The sequence below is a fragment of the Cervus canadensis genome, chromosome 1 (genome assembly GCF_019320065.1).
Source record: "Cervus canadensis isolate Bull #8, Minnesota chromosome 1, ASM1932006v1, whole genome shotgun sequence".
NCBI lineage: Eukaryota > Metazoa > Chordata > Mammalia > Artiodactyla > Cervidae > Cervus > Cervus canadensis.
In genome coordinates this window covers 22,260,474-22,274,647 of record NC_057386.1, presented here as the reverse complement: position 1 = coordinate 22,274,647, position 14,174 = coordinate 22,260,474, and the positions used below count along the sequence as shown (strand labels likewise).

The following is a 14,174-nucleotide window of genomic DNA, read 5'->3' as shown; positions in this document are numbered from 1 at the left end:
CAAGGCCATGCTGGTATGAGTAAATTCTTTACCACCGCTGGCTTGAGGCCAGCAACTCCCCAGTACTCTGTGATCTATCTGGAACTGTGCCCAAGGGGGACTCTGTCCTCACTCCCAAGCCTCCTGGGCACTGGGGCGTCGACTCAGCCCTGAGTCCTCCGGGGAGCAGGGGGGCAGAGCTGAGCGGCCGCCTGGAGCTCGGCAGGAGGAGGGGCCGAGGAGGGGGAGGTGAGGAGATCCGGCTAGAGGGGAGGCTCCGACGTCTCCTTCCTTCCTGGTTCCTGCTGCAGCTGCCGCCACAGCTCAGCTCTGAGAGCAGGGAGCGGGTGGCTCGGAGACCGTGACTCAGAGGCGGAGTGGTGCTCGGGCCAAGGAGCACTGGCGTCCATGGACCCTGGGGTAAGGGGGCTACCCTGACATCAGCTGACATTCCCTGAGAGGGCTTCCTCCCACCTGAAGCTGGCGGGTCACTGCTCCGGAGATGAGGGCGGGAATGGAGCTGGAAAGGGGGCACCCACCTGGCTCACCTCGACCTGCGCCCTCCGTAATAGAGTCTGCCCCTCCACCCACAAGCAGTGAGGGGCCAGGATCCCACGGGCCCAGGAAGAGGGTACAGAGATGTCCCAATACTGGAAGAGTTTGGGAACTTCCAATGGCTAAATGCAGGAGTTTCCCCCAGATCAGCCTCTCGTAGCGTGGCATGGACCCCTCTGCCCTGACCTTCCCACCACCTGCACCCCCCATATCCCTGTCCCTCCTGACCTCAGCTCCTCAGGTGCTTGCTAGCTCCATCGAAAGATGTGAGCTGTTTCCCCGGCCTCAGGCCAACCTTGCCCCTCTAGTCCCCTCCCCCATCTCACACACACACAGTCTCATGCATTATTGATCTCCCCGTGGAGTCAGGATGGCCAGGACTGGTGCCCAGGGCGCCTGTGGGCATGGCTGAGGGACCAGTGTGGACCTCAGCATATGTCTCCATCAGCCTGTCCCCAGCTCTTTCCAGGTGGATGGTGTTTCTCAGGAGCCCCAAGGACTGGGATGGAAAAGAGGAGGTTGGGGGGGTGCGGTGGACCGAGGGTCCGAAGTGGGCATCCTAAGAGAATGATTGATGGGGGGCCCAGGGGAAAATGGGGGCTGTCCCAGGGCTCAGTTTCTCCAGGCAGAACCATGGGAGCCCATGAGCTAGAGGATAGGGAGGCCAGTTGGTCAGGCAGCTGGGAGGCTCTGTATGGAGCTGGGGTCGGGGGTTGGGGGGTGCTCTGTAAAAGGTTGATGGCAGGGGCATCTGCACTTCTGTGGTCGTGGTAGTGGGGTTGGGATCCTGAGGAAGAGGAGCTGGGGTGAGATCTTGCCTGCCCAGTCCCTGAATCCCTCTGCCCTATTTCGGAGCCTCTTCCTTCACTGCCCGGCTTACCTCTGATTACCCCCAGGGAATCCTCCAGAGAAAGCACCCAGTGTGTCCTAGAGCCAGAGAATGTGTGTGTGCCTAAGGTGGGGCGGAGCAGACTTTTCGAGGTTTTCTCTTGGCACCGGCCTGCCTGCTGCGTGCTCCGCCTCTCTGGGCAGCGGCCGCAGCCGGAGGGTGTGGGCAGGATGACCGGCCCAGAGTGGGGATGGGCTCGGGATGGGCTTGGCAGGTGAGCGGAAGATGTGCTGGGGCTCTCAAGACTCAGAGGGAGCAGGAGGGGGTGGGGGTGGGGAAGGTGACAGTCGAGTCTGTGCTAACAGGGTCTCTCTCTGCTTCAAGGGCCCCCTTAGGACAAGGTGACATCCCTCCCCTTTTGCTCTCCGTCCACAGCAGGGAGTGGCCGCTCCCTTCCCCATGGACTTCCAAGAGTGGGACCCTCCCTCCCTGGCCGAGAGCACTCAGTCTGCAAAGCCCAGCGGTGGCCAGCAGGTCTGAGGGTGGGAAGCGGGTGGGGGCAGAGGGCAGGGGGGGCTGGCCCTCAGGGGACAGACAGATGTGGTTGCCTCACCGCTCTGCCCCCCCCCACCCCCGCCCTTTGTCCTGGACTGCAGACCACCGAGCTGTGGGAGGTGGTGGAGGAGCCTCGGGGCCGGCTGGGGGCAGAGGGTATCATGCCTGAGAGGCAGGAAGGCCACCTGCTCAAGAAGAGGAAGTGGCCTCTGAAGGGCTGGCACAAGGTAGGGCGGCAGGGCAGAGGGAGGGGCCAGATGCAGGGGCCGGAAGGGATGTGTGGGGCCTCTGGGCAGCGCAGGCTGTCTGTGTGTGAGGAGACGCTTCCGTGTGGTTGCTCTCCCCCACACCCTTTCCTCTCCGTGCCCCCCACCCTGGTCCTGTTCCCTCTGGGCATCCTCACAGAGGTACTTCGTGCTCGAGGATGGGATTCTTCACTACGCGACAACTCGGCAAGATGTGAGTTGGGGCCTCGGCTGCGGGTGTGAGAGGAGGGGGCCCTGGGCAGGCAGGGGGCTTCTGGAATCCCCCAGAGCAAGGCCCGAATCCCAGGTATGCCGTTTTCTGGATGTGGGATCTTGGGCAAGTTACTTCCCTGGGTCTCAACTCCTCACCCCTAAGGTGGAGAGAGGGTGAGCACCCACTTGTAGAGTCTTTGTTTGGTGACGGCTCTCAGAACAGTGCCAGGCTCAAATTAGTGCCCAAGACTGAGGGGCTTTATCATCCTTGTCCTCGTACCATGCTCAGACAGGAACAAGAAACTAAAGACCTAGACACCCAGGCCCTCTCTAGGAGGTTCATTGTCCTTAGCCCTGCCTGCAGACTCCTGAGGGTGGGAAGTGTTCCTCTCTCTGGACTCCCTGGAGCTCTGGTTGTGACGTGACATAGCAGGCTGTCCCGTGCTCAGGAGGACGACTGACATGTCCTGCTGACGCTGTCACTTGAGCCTGAGGGTGAACCTGCCGCCTGACCTTTTAACCTAGCATGACCTCAAGGGGATGGTGGCCCCGGTGGCCTCAACTCATCTCCTTTTCCCTCTTTGATCTCTCCACCCCAGATCACCAAGGGGAAGCCCCATGGCTCCATCGATGTCCGACTGTCGGTCATGTCCATCAACAAAAAGGCCCAGCGCATTGACCTTGACACTGAAGACAACATTTACCACCTCAAGGTGACATCCGTGGGAGGCAGGGGGTGTCTTGCTCCCCCAGCCTGGCAGAGGCACTGGGTCACAGGAGAGAGAGGCAGGGGCCGAGGGGCCATCTGAGTTTGACCAGAGGGGAGTTCCCACCATGTACAAGAGCCAACGGCAAACTGGCGCTGTTGGTTCTTGTATGAACAGGCACAGAGGGGGGCCTTTGCACCATCTGTGTGCTGTAGGGAGAGACCCTGCCCGCCTGGGGACCAGAGCCCCAACTTCTTGCCCCTAGAAAGCAATCCTTCCCTTCATGCGTCCCTCTCGTTCTCCATCACCTCTGCAGATCAAGTCCCAGGACCTGTTCCAGAGCTGGGTGGCCCAGCTGCGTGCCCACCGCTCAGCCCAGCACCTGGATGTGCCCCGAAGCCTGCTGCCCAGCACCACCCACCAGAAGGTAAGATGGGCCCCAGGGCAGGACCCAGTCATGTGAGGATTCAGGCTGAGACTCAGAGAGGAGGCGCCTTCCTGACCTTTGACTCGCCCCACAGGTTCCCGGTGCCCAGCCTCCGGCAGCGGGTAGTGCCTCGGCTCTGCCAGGGGTTGGACCTCGGGAGAAGGTGTCTTCCTGGCTGAGGGACAGTGATGGGCTGGACCGCTGCTCTCACGGTGAGGGACAGGGACCCCTGGCCCCGCGTCTCCATGGGGAGGGCCCATGCTCTTGCGTCTCGGTGGCATCAGCAGTCACAAGGAGGAGAAAGTGTGACCTCTGTCCCTGCTCTGGGAGGCCCCGTCTGGTGGGGGAGACAGCCTCTACCTCTAGGCTGAGCAGGTCTCCTCAGGCTGTATCCCCAGAGCCTCAGGCTCGCAGAGATGGCGGGGCTTGTGCTCTAAGCACACAGGGCTGGCACTCATGACACAGAAGATCCCGGATGCCAACGCAGGGAGGGGCCCTGAGAAGGATTGCCAGGGAAGGGGTGTGTTCTGGCGCCAGGTTCCTAGAGTTGGGGGCTGTGATGTTGGCCCAGGAGAGGGAAATGCAGGCCGAGTCGGGAGACTAAGGGTGAGGGCCCGCTGGCCTGTGTGGAGGCAGCTGAGGTCTGTGAACTGTGTTCTGGGGACAGTGCAGACTGGGGTGCGGGTGCCCCGTGGAGGCCAAACCGTAGGTGGGAGCTGGAAGCGGCTGTGGGCTTGTGAGTGGGAGAGGGGAGGCAGTGTCGGGATTCCCCAGGCTGCTGGTGAAGTCTTTGGAGGAGGGAGGGAAGCCGGCCAGTGTTGGCTTCCGGCCTTCCTCATCCATCCTTCCCACAGAGCTCTCGGAGTGTCAGGGCAAGCTCCAGGAACTACACAGACTCCTCCAGAGCCTGGAGTCCCTGCACCGGATCCCCTCGGCCCCTGTCATCCCCACACACCAGGTGAGGTCCAGACGGAGACAGGGCTCTCTCCCCTCTTGCCGTGTTAATCTCCATCACCTCCCCAGACAGGTCCCCTGTCCCCCTTACATGCTGCCATTTCCTGGAGAGCCACCGTCTCCCCGTTGCCCCTCCCCACCGTATCCAGACCGCCTGCGGCCTGTCTCTCTGCCCCTTTGGAGCGACCCCTTCCCCCTGTGCCCAGGCGGCTGCCAGGCTGTTGGTCTTCTGCCTCCTCCTCCATGGCCGTCCGCCTCTCACTTGGCTTTGGGGGTCTTCCCCACGCTGAGACCGAAACTCACCCACCTCGACTTGCCAGGCCTCGGTGATGACGGAGAGACCCAAGAAGGGGAAGCGGACCAGCCGCATGTGGTGCACACAGAGCTTTGCCAAGGACGACACCATTGGGCGGGTGAGGTGGCCCCTAAGACGCTGGGTGGGAGGCGCCGAAGGAGGCTGGGCCCTTCCACCCTTCCCCTTCACCCACAGGTGGGTCGTCTCCACGGCTCAGTTCCCAACCTGTCTCGCTACCTGGAGTCCCGAGACCCCTCGGGCCCCCGAGGGCTGCCGCCCCCAGACTACGCCCACCTGCAGCGCAGCTTCTGGGCCCTGGCCCAGAAGGGTGAGTGTGAGCTGGAGGGGCGGTGGGGAGCAGGTGGGGGAGGGCGAGGGGAGGAAGGGAGTCTGATGCCGGCCCTGCCCCCGCAGTGCACAACTCGCTCAGCAGCGTCCTGGCCGCCCTCACTGCTGAACGGGACCGACTGAGGGGCCTGCACCAGGGTTCGGAGCCATCCAGGCTGGGGGTGAGCAGGGGACCGGGTGGTCGGTGGGAGGAGCGGCCTGAAGATGGCAGACCTGGGCCGGCTGGGCAGGCCTGGGCCGGGAAGGGGGTTGGTTGAGGCAGACCCTGCCTGACAGGCCTTCGGTGTATGTGTGGGGGGGCTTCCCCCATCCCCATCCTGTACCTGCACCCTCACTCTCTCCCTGCAGGTCTCTGAGACCTCGGCCGGCCCGAGGCGCCTCCACTCACTGTCCGTCTCCTCCGACACCACTGCAGATTCCTTCAGCTCCCTCAATCCCGAGGAGGTAGGAGCTGGCTGGGCGGTGGGGCCCTCCTTTCTCAGCAGGAGTGAAGGCAGGATTCGCTTTCAGACCTGAAACTCCAGCCCCTTTCACAGAACACAGGCAGCAGCCATATCCGGATCATTTCTTAATAGTGTGTAGAGCGCTTTTAAGTCAGGATCTCGTGAGGAAGCTGATTCTTACCCTCAAGTTCACAGATAAGGAAACTGAGCCTTAAAGGATCTAATGATGGGCCCAGCCTCCTGTACTATATGGGTTTGAATTTGACTGTACTGCATGCTGCCCTCTTGACCCTGAGTCTCCTAATCTACAGAGTGGGGGTGATAATGGTACCTACCTTGCAGAGTGAGTGTCGGGATTGAGTTGATACATGCCAAGGGCGTGGAGCTAGGCTCAGAGTCAGTGCTGGGAGATGCAGGCAGTTATTATGGAACCCGTGTCTCCTCACTCCCAGGCCAGGATCTTTCCCCAGGCCTCGTACCACATGATGCTCACTCCCCTCCACATCTCCTCCCGCTCTGCACAACTCAGACAGTAAAAGTCCCCAGTCACACTTCCTCTCAAGGGAACTGTCAGGCCAGGGGAGCCCGGCCCGACTCTCCCAGCTGGGCCTCGGGCCGACACCAGTCTTGCTCCCACAGCAAGAAGCTCTGTACATGAAGGGGCGAGAGCTGACCCCCCAGCTGTCCCAGAGCAGCGTCCTATCCCTTGCTGACTCCCACACAGAGTTCTTTGATGCCTGTGAGGTTCTCCTCTCTGCCAGCTCTTCTGAGAATGAGGTGAGGGAAGGGGGAAGTTGCCTGTGAGAGGGGAGGGACCATGGGAATAGAGGGCTGGGGTCCCGGGAGACTAGAATCAGTAGATTCCCAAGTCCTTTCTAATCAGCTCAGCCGCTCTCTCTGAGAACATGGCCAGACCTGCTGGGTTTGTGTGGCCCTGCTTAGAAATCTCTGCTGAGGACCCTTGTTCCAGCTTGATGTGCTCTATCTTCATGGTTTCTCCTGAAACTGCTGCCTCAGCTCCACCCCCAGCCATCTTTCTGTGACCCCATTTCAGCCTCTGCATTCCCTTGACCCTTGCTTTCCCAACCCTGGATCCCAGGAATCCCTTACTTCCCTCCCTTCATGTCCACCAGGTCCCTGAGCTGGGGGCCCTCTCCCTCCCAAGGCGGCAGGGCACACCATGACACCAGGCCTCCTGGGGCAGTGTCTTAGGGTTCAGACCCCCCAAATATGTTCTCTTCCCCTTCCCACCAAAGGGCTAGCTGGGCAGATTCTCTCGCCAGGCCCTGGGTACTGCCCAGCTGCCCGGGGAGGCCTAGTCTGCCCGGCCTGTCATCTGTCCCGGCCCAGGGCTCGGAGGAGGAGGAATCGTGCACCAGTGAAGTCACCACCAGCCTGTCAGAGGAGGTTCTGGACCTCCGGGGAGCCGAGCGCTGTCAGAAAGGTGCCCACCGGGCGAGCAGGAGGGAGGGCTGGAGGTGGGCCCAGAAACGGAGTGTGTCCAGGCCCAGGCCCCTTGGGAAGCCGTCCCTTGTAGGACTGGTGGGCTGATAGCTTTGGACATTGACTCCAGGGTGACTTTGGAAGTGAGGAAGGCTCAGCTATGAGCTGGGCTCCAGCCGTGGCTCTGGGGGGTGGGGCTGACTCAGCTTGGGGCCGGCCTCCACGCAGGGCTTCTGAGAAGGCTCATGTGGGCCTCAGTGAGCCAGAAGAGCCCACTTTGCCATCTTTTATTATAGCAGCATGGCTTTGTAGTGTCATTTTACTCCTTGGAGCCTGTTTCCTTGTCTATACAATGGGCTGGATAATCTACATCCTGACCTTGGTTTCTGTGTTTATGAAAGGGAGTAGAAACCAAGGATGGGACTCAGGAAGGGGTTCTGGGGTGCAGGGTTTCCGTTTCCAGCAGTGGGAAGCATCCTCTGGTTCTTAGCCCTGTGCCCACCTGAATCCCCGGGAGCTCATCAAGAATTAGCCCCCAGCCACCTGCCCCGGCTCCTGGTAGTGAGTCGAGCCTGGAGCCTGGGAGTGAGCACACCTCGGGGCGCTGCAGGGGCTTGGGAGGGGCCTCGCTGTGGTGCGCAGCGGAGAGGGACAGGCGGGCTGTGTTCCAGGGGGAGCCGTGGGGCCGCCCCGCCGCCGATGCCTGCCGGCCGCCAGCGGGCCCGGCACTGACGTGAGCTTGTGGAACATCCTGCGGAACAACATTGGCAAGGACCTGTCCAAGGTGTCGATGCCGGTGCAGCTCAACGAGCCGCTCAACACCCTGCAGCGGCTCTGCGAGGAGCTGGAGTACAGCAGCCTCCTGGACCGGGCCAGCCGCACCGCCGACCCCTGCGAGCGCATGGTGCGCCGGCCCCGCCCCGGCCCCGCCCCGGCTGCTGCCACGCCCCACGACCCCGCCTCCCAGCCGCCGGCCTCACCCGGTGGGGTGGCTGTGGGGTAGCATCTCCTCTGATCCCTTGGCGCCCCGCCCCCTGCAGGTGTACATCGCAGCCTTCGCGGTGTCTGCCTACTCCTCCACGTACCACCGGGCGGGCTGCAAGCCCTTCAACCCTGTCTTGGGGGAGACCTATGAGTGTGAGCGCCCTGACCGAGGCTTCCGCTTCATCAGTGAGCAGGTGCAGGCCAGGAAGAAGAGGGCTGGCGGGGGAGCCGTGTGGATGAGGCCAGGGAGGATCCAGGCTTCAAGGGGCCAGGGCAGGGGTGAGAACACCCTGCAGACGGGCAGTCAGGAAAGGAGGTGCCCACTTTTGAGGAGACAGACTTGAAACACTTGCATCGTGTTCTGGGTCGAGGAAGCTCACAGAAGGCTATTCAGCTCTTGAGCTCAGTCTTGAAGGATGGATTGTAGTTGGCCAAGTGTGCAAGGAGGTGGGAGACCAGGCTGTTCCAGGCAGTGTAAAGGGATGGATGGGAGGGTTTGGGAAGAGTTCGAGACAAGGCTGAAAGACAAGGCAGGACCAAAGCTTGAGAAGCCCTGTGGGCGAAGATAAGGAACAGTTGATTGGTTGGTTGGTTGGTTTTTAAATCCTGAAGGCCACAGGGAGTCATGGGAGGGTTTTAAGCAGTAGAGTGACATTCTTAGAATTGCACTTTGTAGAGAACACTCAGGCAGTGGTGGGCACCAGGGGATGGGGAGAGGCAAGGAGAGCCCTGGAGGGGAGTGAGCGAGAAGGGAGAAAGTTGGGGCTTGTGGGAAAGGAGAGGATGGTGGAATTTGGGTGGTGGCCAAGGATGACAGGGACAAGAGACCTGGAACTAGCTGGTCTTCTGGTTCACAGGGGAACTGGGGGTGAAAGTGAGGGGTGTTGGGGGCCTGGGGTCAGGAGCAGCCTCCAGAGAACTTCTTTGCTCCTCAAGGTCTCCCACCACCCCCCCATCTCAGCGTGCCATGCGGAGTCTGAAAACTTCATCTTCTGGCAAGGTGAAGGTTGGAGCTGGGAGTGAAGGGCAGATGGGGAGGGGCCTGGAACACCCTTTGGTCTTACCTCTGCTGTTGCTCTCCCTCCCCCAACCCAACTCCAGACATGAAGTGGAAGAACAAGTTCTGGGGCAAATCCCTGGAGATTGTGCCTGTTGGGACAGTCAACGTGAGCCTGCCCAGGTGAGTGTTCCTAAGTGCTGGGCAGCTGGGCCCAGCCCACAAGCCATCCCCCAGGCTGGGATGGGGAGGCATCCTGAAGCTGCTCGGCGTGGGGCAGTGTCTATGCACTTTACCCCCGTGTTTACAGCAGTTGTCAGTAAAGAAAGGGGAAAGTCTTGGAGCTGGAAGGGCTTATCAAGGCCATCTGACCAAGAGGCTTTCACAGTTTTTAACCATGACTCACAGTAAGCAATGCATCTGAGACTTGAAGTGAGTGCACTGTAACACACACACACACAGAAACCTAAAGTAGTTTTAGGACGAGTCACAAACCATATTTGAAGCACCCTCATCTAGCTCATGTTACAGGTGGGGAACTGCAACCGGAGGCCAGTACAAGGGGTGCAGGAGACCCTGTGCTTCAGGGTCAAGAGTCCTGGGTAGGATTCTTAGTTCTGCCACTTAACAGTTATGCAGCAGCAAAAATACTTGAGTCTGCTTGTCTATAAAATAAGAGTAATAAGTAACAGCCAGCAGAAGTGGGTAGTAAACAGGCTGTTGTATGTGATCAGCCCACCACAGTCCCTGGCATCCAAGAGTAGGGACCCTGTTTATGTTTTCACTCCCATGACTTAGGCACGTAGGAGCTTTCTCAGCAAATGGAGATGTGTTAGTTGAGTACTCTCTGGGAAGGCTGCTCTACTTAATAAATATGTCATCCTTCATGGAAGGGCCACGAGCTGGAACCAGCACACCGGGGTTCCTTCCCCAGACCCATGTGACCTGCTCCGATAAGAGAGACATTCCCCGGGTCAGGGTAGCACTTGTTCCCCAGGGCCAGCCAGCTGCCCCTCACCCGCCCTGCTCTCTCTCTCTCAGGTTTGGGGACCACTTTGAGTGGAATAAGGTGACATCCTGCATTCACAACATCCTCAGTGGCCAGCGCTGGATCGAGCACTATGGGGAGGTGCTCATCCGGAACACGCAGGACAGCTCCTGCCACTGCAAGCTCACCTTCTGCAAGGTGGGCAGCGCCCTGCCCACACTCTCCACCCAGCAGCCCCTCCACTAGAAGGGGAGGGGACCTCTTCCTAAGCCCCCTGCCCCACCCCCACCGCAGGCCAAATACTGGAGCTCCAACATCCACGAGGTACAGGGGGCCGTGTTCAGCCGGAGTGGCCGTGTCCTCCACCGACTCTTTGGAAAGTGGCATGAGGGGCTGTACCGCGGACCCCCGCCGGGTGGTCAGTGCATCTGGAAGCCCAGTAAGTGGGGTGCTCGGGGCGGGCTGGGCAGCGGTGAGGGCAGCTGTGCACAGTCCACCTGCCCCAGCCCCCTGCCTTCCCCCTAGACTCAATGCCCCCAAACTATGAGCGAAACTTCGGCTTCACTCAGTTTGCCTTGGAGCTGAATGAGCTGACCACAGAGCTGAAACGGTCCCTGCCTTCCACGGACACGCGGCTCCGGCCAGACCAGAGGTCAGTGCCAGGCGGGAGCCACTCTGGAAGCACCAGGCTTCTCCCTCCTCATGGGGGTTTCCACACAGACCCGGGGCTGTATCTTTCCTTCTTGGTGTTGCCTCAGGGAGATGGGACCTGCCTGGGGGCAGAACTGGGCAGGGACAGAAGCCTTGGATTTGGGGGCCCCTGAGGGTGGGGCGGTTCCACTGACGGCAGTCTGGGTGCCCAGGTACCTGGAGGAGGGGAACATACAGGCGGCCGAGGCCCAGAAGAGAAGGATCGAGCAGCTTCAGCGAGACAGGCGCAAAGTGATGGAGGAGAACAACATTGTCCACCAGGCTCGCTTCTTCAGGTGCCTCCGTGCCCCCTGTACCACCACACCCTTGCTGCTCCGCCTTCCTCTGAACTCAGGGCCACCCCCTGCCCACTAGTCCCTTGCTGCTTTGAGTGGGGCCCGCAGTGTGGGGCAGCATCTCAGGAGCAGGCTCAGTGCTGGACGTTCACCCGCTCCTTCCCCGGCCCCTCTCCCCCAGGCGGCAGACGGACAGCAGCGGGAAGGAGTGGTGGGTGACGAACAACACGTACTGGCGGCTGCGGGCCGAGCCAGGCTACGGGAACCTGGACGGGGCCGTGCTCTGGTAGCCCAGGCCCCGGGGGCAGGAGGCCTTGGTCCTCCCTCCTGCCCCCACGGACACACGGACGAGGCCAGCCTGTCCCACTGGCTGCCCTGGAGACCGAAGGGGCAGCCCTGGCTCTGGCCCTCTCCCCTCTGCCGGCCAGAGGGGCTTCATCTCAGCCTATCACCCACCTCTTGTTTGGGGTGGAAAGCAGGATTCGTGCTTCCCCAGTCTTGTTGCCCCCAGACAACCGGCATGTAAGACCCTCCTTGCTCTGTCATCCCCCTTCCTTCCCTCCCTGGGGTACCTGGGGGAGTCTCCAGGCCCTCCAAGATCTTCCCCATTTCAGTGCCTTCCTAGGACACAGGGGACCCCTTGATGCTCCCCAGGCTTCCTTGGCCCAGGACTCCGGCCCCAGCTGTGAGGCTGTGAGGGTGGAGTGAGTGAAGGAGAGGGGATGGCCTTTTCCCTTTTCCCACCCCCGTCCCTCCCACGCCCCATCTCCAGCATTTTCTCTCCATGCCCTGGCCCAGGGGGGCTCCCTTTGCTTGGCCCTGGCAGTCTCTCCCATCCTCCCAGATCCCCTTCTCCCAAACCACAAAACGCCTGCAGCCGCCAGCTCCTTCATCCCTGGTCCTCAAGTGGTTTCCTTCAGTCTCAGCTCAGCGGATCCCCCCAGAGCAGGCGGGGCAGGAAGGGTACTTGGCCTCTGACCCACCGGGAGTGAGTGAACACGTGTGAGTGTCTGTGTAGAAGTGTGTGTGTGCGTGCACGTGTGTGCCTGTGTACTGCTTGCGGGCGAGCAGGATTCCTCATGTAGGCCGGACGTCCCCCCACCAGCGGGGGGAGGGGGTGTCTGCTGCCGTTGCTGCTCATCTTACCAGTCTGCCTCTGATAAAGGTGAATTGCTATGACATTCCAAGCTCCAATAAAGACTGTCTCAAACTTTGGCCTGTGATCATTCCTTTAAAAACACGTGTGCTCAAGCTCAGGCTTTCCTCAAGGCTCAGCTGGTAAAAAAAAACCTGCCTGCTAATGCAGGAGGCACAAGAGACTCAATCCCTTGGTTGGGAAGATCCCCTGGAGAAGGAAATGGCAACCCACTCCAGTATCTTGCCTGGAGAATTCCACGGATGGAGGAGCCTGGAGCTATAGTCCATGGGGTCACAAAGAGTCAGGCTCCACCGAGTAGGCAGTAAGCAGGCAGGCTCAAGTTCAGTGGAAGTCCATAGCTCCCCACTGACCTGGGCTAAAGGCCCAGTGTCATCTCTCTCCCTAATCCTCACCTCGAGTGTGCCTCAGTGGCTCTCAGCTCTGGCCCCTTCCCCAGTGATAGCCAGCTTAGACTGGGCCCTCATCGACTTTCACCTGGACTATAGCAGCATCCTCCAAGTATTCTTGCCTGGAAAATCCATGTCCTGAGGAGCTTGGTAGGCTACAGTCCATGAGGTCACAAAGAGTCAGACACGACTGAGTGACTTCACTTTCTTTCACTTTCAGAGCCTCCAGTCACTTCCATTTTACTGCTGGCTTTCGGGCCGATATTTTAAAAGAGAAATAAATTTCAAATACATCCATTGCTTCTGAGTGCCTCAGGGAAAACTTAGACTCTTCAACCAGGCAGAAACCTGTGTGGTCCCTGTCCCCCACCCCCAGCACCCTTGGTCAGGTCTGTGCTCACCCTCTCACTCCCTCAGTGAGGTTTCAAGGAAAGGACGCGGGGAGGGGAGGGACTGGAAGGGATGGGAGAACAGGGCAAGCTGCATTTCTCCACCCCATCCCCCACCACCTCCCAAGTTCAAACCCCAGCCCTGTTACTCCAGAGTTGTTCTGACCTTGACCAAGTGCTTCACCTTTCTGTTCGGAGACTCCGTTCCCTCATTTGGCTTCCTTTGTGTCTTAGAGGAGAACATATGTCCAGGCTCCTGATTTCATTAGTGGTCTCCTAGCCCCTCAGCCCACCCCACTGCCCCCACAGGCTCTGCTCTGGTGTGAAGGGTGTCCTGAGGGGAGGTCATGCTTTCTCAGGGGAGCGGCAAGAACAGAGGGGTCCCCTGAGCTAAAACAGCCCTTCCAATCCTAGTCCCTTTCTTCTTCCCTCGCCTCCAGCCCCGCCCCCACCCCACCCACCGCCACCCCTGGGGGGTGTGGTCCACATTTCCACAGTTTATTTACAGAAGGTGCTAAAAGGAACACCTTTGTCCTGACACCATGCACCAGAAATAACCTCAACCCATTCCAGAAAAAGCCAAAGCCTGCACACATTCAGGATCTTTTTAAAACAAGATGTGCTCTCTTCCTCCCCGACCCTTTCTACGCAGAGTCACACACAGCCTGACCGTCCAGCCTATGTTCAACTCCCACGTGTTTTAAGAACTAGAGTTTCAAATAGACCGAATTCCAAAGGTATTTTTCTAATGGAGACAGGAGACTAGCCGCAACTCCTCTGCCCACAGGAACCAGGTCATCTGTGGCTTTTGCCATGGAGACCAGTATCCTCTCTCCTCCCCGGTGCCAGCTCAACAGCGGGAGGGAAGGTGCTCAGGCCGGTTTTGCTCCTGCCATGGCATTCCTGCTGGAGGACCCTTGTCTCAGAAGCCCTCCCTACCCAGCCAGGGCCTGGTGCGTGGCTGCTGATGGGGGCGCTCAGGCCGGGCTGAGGGGAGCCCGGATTTCTGACTGCAGGCTGCGCTCTGTGGACAGTGTGAAGGGGAGGAAGCAACTGTGGGTACAGAGGGTGGTGGCCACCTCCCGGGCACCATGAAGACAGGCATGGAGGGTGCTCGAGTCTGCTCTGAGGAAGGAAGACCAGGCCCCCTTTTCCAGCCCTTTCAGTCTAGTCTGAGGATGGATGCACAGGGGGACTGCTCCCTGTGGGCCTCAGGGCAGCCCAGCCCAGACCCGGGCCTTGTTCAGAGGATACGGCAGTCCCCGGCAGAGCGTAGCATGTGGGCTCAACGG

General features: G+C 60.1%; 1 protein-coding gene across 3 annotated transcripts; it reads left to right on the top strand.

Annotated features, from left to right (window-relative positions):
* The first annotated feature begins 233 nt into the window (after nucleotides 1-233).
* OSBPL7 (oxysterol binding protein like 7) lies at nucleotides 234-12,163 on the top strand. 3 transcript variants are annotated; one of them, XM_043470120.1, is made up of 23 exons: nucleotides 239-399; nucleotides 1,799-1,897; nucleotides 2,020-2,145; nucleotides 2,324-2,377; nucleotides 2,976-3,089; nucleotides 3,400-3,510; nucleotides 3,605-3,722; nucleotides 4,365-4,468; nucleotides 4,785-4,877; nucleotides 4,955-5,087; nucleotides 5,174-5,268; nucleotides 5,456-5,551; nucleotides 6,190-6,327; nucleotides 6,901-6,994; nucleotides 7,665-7,897; nucleotides 8,034-8,171; nucleotides 8,914-8,977; nucleotides 9,079-9,157; nucleotides 10,016-10,160; nucleotides 10,257-10,401; nucleotides 10,488-10,614; nucleotides 10,826-10,948; nucleotides 11,130-12,163. In XM_043470120.1, the coding sequence occupies exons 1-23, from the start codon at nucleotides 388-390 to the stop codon at nucleotides 11,236-11,238; spliced, it is 2,550 nt and encodes an 849-aa protein (XP_043326055.1). In that variant the 5' UTR covers nucleotides 239-387; the 3' UTR covers nucleotides 11,239-12,163. The 3 variants fall into 3 exon arrangements, 2 of the variants coding, with proteins under 2 accessions (XP_043326055.1, XP_043326060.1); XM_043470125.1 differs by having other exon boundaries at nucleotides 255-399; nucleotides 1,748-1,897; XR_006269644.1 differs by lacking the exon at nucleotides 11,130-12,163 and having other exon boundaries at nucleotides 234-399; nucleotides 10,532-10,614.
* The last annotated feature ends 2,011 nt before the right edge of the window (nucleotides 12,164-14,174 follow it).

Excerpts from the sequence above, each read along its gene's own strand:
- OSBPL7 (XM_043470120.1), top strand. Across the intron at positions 3,511-3,604 it reads CCAGCACCACCCACCAGAAG|GTTCCCGGTGCCCAGCCTCC; the intron begins GTAAGATGGGCC and ends CTCGCCCCACAG. Across the intron at positions 10,949-11,129 it reads CACCAGGCTCGCTTCTTCAG|GCGGCAGACGGACAGCAGCG; the intron begins GTGCCTCCGTGC and ends CCTCTCCCCCAG.